The 4245-nt window shown below is 54.1% G+C and overlaps 1 protein-coding gene across 1 annotated transcript; it reads right to left on the bottom strand.

Moving 5' to 3' along the window:
• ADORA3 (adenosine A3 receptor) lies at positions 1–2713 on the bottom strand. Its single transcript, XM_054293906.1, has 2 exons — positions 2364–2713; positions 1–1532 (listed from the first exon to the last, which is right to left on the bottom strand). Exons 1-2 carry the CDS (start codon positions 2711–2713, stop codon positions 938–940), a joined length of 945 nt encoding a protein of 314 aa, XP_054149881.1. The 3' UTR covers positions 1–937.
• Positions 2714–4245: the final 1532 nt, after the last annotated feature.

Below are 4245 nucleotides of genomic sequence, written 5' to 3'. Positions count from 1 at the left end.
TTTTCTGGTTTTTTTTTTTGATTGCCAAGTGTTCTGCTTAGTTATTTTCTGTTATTGAAGTGATGATCATGAAACGTTTGGATGCAAATCTGTGCTTCCTGGTTGGCTCCCATGAAGGAAATGCACAATCAGAGAGTGACAGCCAAAATCCCCTGGAATGTTCATGCAGGTGTTTTCCCCACGGTGTTCTAAGTGCGGTGTGAAAATCATTCCCTGTGCATGGACGGGATGACGCTCCAGGGCTGGCAGTGTCAGAGCAGGGCTGGAGGTGCCACCTGATGGCAGCAGCAGCCTGGGCTGGGGCTGCCCGGGTGCCCTGCGCTGCTCCAGCCCCGCACACCCAGCAGGGCCCCGGCTCCGTTATTTGGAGATGGAGAAAGAAAAGAGCCTGGCCCTTAACAACCTCTTTTCAGTCTGACCCATGTTCCCTAGCCATGGGCAGTGCCAGCTGTGGTGTAACAACTGCTGCCACTTCTGAGCCATGCCAGGCAGGACATCGACTGGAACTGGGCAGGGTTTTTTTGGTCATGGGAGGACTCAGCAGGCAGAATTAATATAAAATCCATCTACTGTTTATTATTACTCATGAAAACGTGACAACACTGGCTGAAGCACAAGCTGGTCAGACTCAAGTTTAGTCTGAATGGACAGACAAGAATGGTCAGAGAGCTTGTGAGCTGCTGGATTATGAACAGCAAAGAACACATCCTATCTTTCAATCAACTCATCCAATCCTTGTGTTAAAAAAACCCAAAACCCCCAATCAGAAAAAGTTTCCATCTTCTGTGTTTAGAAATTATATTACATAGAGGCATATATTCACATGGAGCTGTAGAGCAGCCTCAGACCCACAGGTTGCTGCATTTCCCAGGAGTTTCTTGGCAAAGCCAGGTGCTTTATCAATGCCCTGGTGCTCACTGGCTGCTTCAGCCTCTGTTTATGACTCTGGGTCTGTTGTTTGCTCTGCAAGAGCTGGCTCTGGTTTTTTGCACAGGATGTAGGTCCTTAAAATGAAAAGGTACGTGGTTCTGAACTTCTTTATCTTGTAGGCATAGACAATGGGGTTCATGACAGAGTTGGCATGGGATAAGAGGATCGCCAAGTAAATCAAATATGGGGGGATCCGAGAGTCAGGGTGAAAATAGAAAACACAGTTTATAGTGCACAGAGGCAGCCAGGAGATTGCAAACAGGAGGAGGACAAGGGCAAGAGACTTGGCTGTCCTGAACTCGTGGCCGTAGAAAGCCCCAGCCCCTCTGACTCCTTGGCTGAGCTTGGTGCGGAGGATGTAGAAGACCTCGGCGTACAGAGCACACATGATGAGCAGGGGCACGAGGGTCCACAGGAAGAAGCAGAAGTACACCATGTAATCCATCCTCATCACGGAGATGAACCTGCAGCGGAGGAAGCTGGAGCTCCTGGGGCCGGCCTTGTTCCAGCCGAACATGGGCACCAGCCCTCCCAGCAGGGACAGGCACCAGCACAGCCCCAGGGCCCACCACACTCTCCTCTCTGTGGTGATTGTTTTATATCTGGAGGGGAAGAAATCCCAGTCATGTTAAAGAGAAGCGTTTCAAGGTAATTAAGGATGAACTCACCTGTTCAGGTACTGCAGGAACCCAAATTTTATCTTGACACAAGCCCCACCTCCTCATTTGAAGCAGTGACTTTGCAGCATCAGTAGGAACTGTGCTAAAGTTCCCCTGTTTAAAATTGGATGTTTAACCTATTTTATTTCTTGTTTCATTATGATCCTAGTTCTCCTCTGGCCAGGATATTGCTTTGCTGCACTTGGAAGTCCTATCTCATTTCTTGGCTTCCTTGGGTGTACTTTCCTCTTTTTATTTGTCTTATGCCATTTGTAGGGCTAAAATTAATTCTACAGCTCCACAGGTCCTTTCCCATTTTTATAAAAAAATGACTTCTTGGATGCTTGAGGTTATGCTTTGCTTTTCCAGCTTGTGTACTTTTCATTTAAATGTAAACAGTGAGACCAATTAACACTGAGTTAACTGTTAATAAGTTTGTTACCACTTTTGTGTTTTCAGCAAATACTAAAAGGAATTTTATTTAAAAGACAAGCATCAGAAACCTAAAAAAAACCCCTATAACACACTCAGCATCCTGTGCAATTACCAAAAGTGCTGAAAATATAACACTCTGCCCACAGATGCATCCTGTGACCGCACTCTGATCGGGGATGACAGAGCTGAGATGGTTATCCAGCTCACGAGAAACTGCTCCTTGAGCACCCCCAGCTCTCTGGAAAGCCCATCCCAGGTGGGCTCTGAGGCACAAGCATCCATTTCACAGTAACGGGAGGCTGGGAAGGAGGGCAGAGGATCCGGGGTTGGCAGCCTCACCTGGTGGGCAGCTTGACGCGCAGGTACCTGTCGACGGCGACGGCCAGCAGGGACAGGATGGAGGCGTTGCTGAACACCAGCATCAGGCAGCACACGAAGAGGCAGCCGTAGGCGGGCATGGCCGTGCCCAGGCTCACCACGATGGCCAGGGGCATCACCAGCAGCCCCATGGCGGCGTCGGCCAGCGCCAGGGAGGCGATGAAATAGAGCGTGGTGTTGCGGAAAGCCGCGTTCAGCCGCGCCGCCCAGATCACCAGGGCGTTGCCCAGCGTGGCGCACAGGGCCAGCAGGCACTCGGTGCCGATGTAGAGCCCGTCCAGGCCGCTCAGGGCCAGGCTGCTGTTGGGCATCCCGGGCTCTGCAGCTGCAGCATCGACGGCCACGCTGGGATCCTCGGGCTGCGCTCGCCGTTCCGGGCTCTGACAGACACCCACACCTCTGTGCTATCTCATGACCTCAGCACCCGGGCAGCAAATCGGATATCTGCTGCTATCTCAGCACCGGGAGCTGTTCCCCTCTCTGCAGACCCCTCCGGAGCTCACTGCATCCCTCCAGCAGCCTCGAGCCAGCACGGTGCCTTGGGAAGCCGTGTGGAAGGGAGAACTGTCCTCCCACAGTCCTTACCAGCAACTTATAGAGAAATCCTTCCACAGGTTCCTCTTTCAAGCCCCTTTGGAGGTGCAAAAGTGGCAACAGCAGCTGGCTGCAAAGAGGCCACTTATCAGTGCAGCTTCATCTCGTTCTCACTGTGCTGCTCGGGCACTTATCAGTGCAGTGACTCTGTCCCTCACTGTCACTCTGAGGCAGCTCAGGGGCGCAGTGACTCTGTCCTTCACTGTCACACTGCTTGGCCACTTATCAGTGCAGTGAATGTCCCTCACTGTCACTCTGAGGCAGCTCAGGGATGCAGTGAATCTGTCCCTCACTGTCACTCTGAGGCAGCTCAGGGATGCAGTGAATCTGTCCCTCACTGTCACACTGAGGCAGCTCAGCTGTGGGGTGCTGATGGGGCTGCATTTGAAAACCAAAGGGTGAAGGTAAGGACCAGGAGAGGTCACTCTGCTGCTACCAACATGGGGAAAACAGACTTGACCCGGGGAAAAATTAATTCCCAATCAAATCAGAGCAGGATAACGAGAAAGAAAGGCAAGTTGCTGAGGCAGAGGGCGGGTGCTGGAGCAGAGGCTCCTCCCTGTCCCAGCTGGACGGGGCAGGCGGAGCTGGAGCCAGAGGATGGAGCAGCCCCTGTCCAGGGCTCACGGATCTGTTCCTGCAGCCCGGATTTAACAGCTCTGCCTCTGCCCGTGCCCTTCCCTGCAAGGCAGGTGCTTTTCCATGGGGACACTGTGTGCGAGGGCGATGCCCCCGAGCCCAGCTGGGGCCGGATCGGGGGTTCCACCCACGCCCCCCGTTCCCTCCAGGTTCCTGCCGGGGCGGGCACGAGGCGCTCTGATGCTGCTCAGGTGCTTCCTCAGCAGGCAGCATCTGTTTCCTGCGCTGACCCTGACAGAGCCCGGCCGCGGTGGCTCCTGTGTCCCCGCAGGAGGATGAGCCGTGCCCTCTGCTGTCCCGGCACGGGCAGGGCTCTCCCTGTGCCCTGGGCCGCAGCATCCCTGGGGCAGCAGGCGGAGGTTTGGGGCAGGTTGGGGCTCCAAGGTTGGGGCTCCAAGGTTGGGGCTCCAAGGTTGGGGCTCCAAGGTCGGGGTTCCAAGGGGTGTGTTTGTTATCCACTGAGGTGGCTCCGTGCCGGGCAGGTTGGGATCGGGAGAGTGCCGGGGATGTCACCCTGAGATGGGGTTAAAGCTCTCGGATCCCCGTTCCTCAGCACTCGATGGTTTTGCCATTTAAAGGCTGCGCTCGGTTCTTGGATGGCTCCAGCGAA

This window comes from Melozone crissalis, unplaced genomic scaffold, assembly GCF_028551555.1.
Source record: "Melozone crissalis strain CALT ecotype California unplaced genomic scaffold, PUWL_Pcris_2 ptg000198l_1, whole genome shotgun sequence".
Lineage (NCBI taxonomy): Eukaryota > Metazoa > Chordata > Aves > Passeriformes > Passerellidae > Melozone > Melozone crissalis.
This window is presented reverse-complemented; position numbering and strand designations above follow the sequence as displayed.

Bases quoted from the DNA above. Each gene is read 5' to 3' on its own strand.
- ADORA3 (XM_054293906.1), bottom strand. From the start codon at position 2,713: ATGCCCAACAGCAGCCTGGCCCTGAGCGGCCTGGACGGGCTCTACATC. The intron at 1,533-2,363 runs GTGAGGCTGCCA...CTTCCCCTCCAG, and splicing joins CGCGTCAAGCTGCCCACCAG to ATATAAAACAATCACCACAG.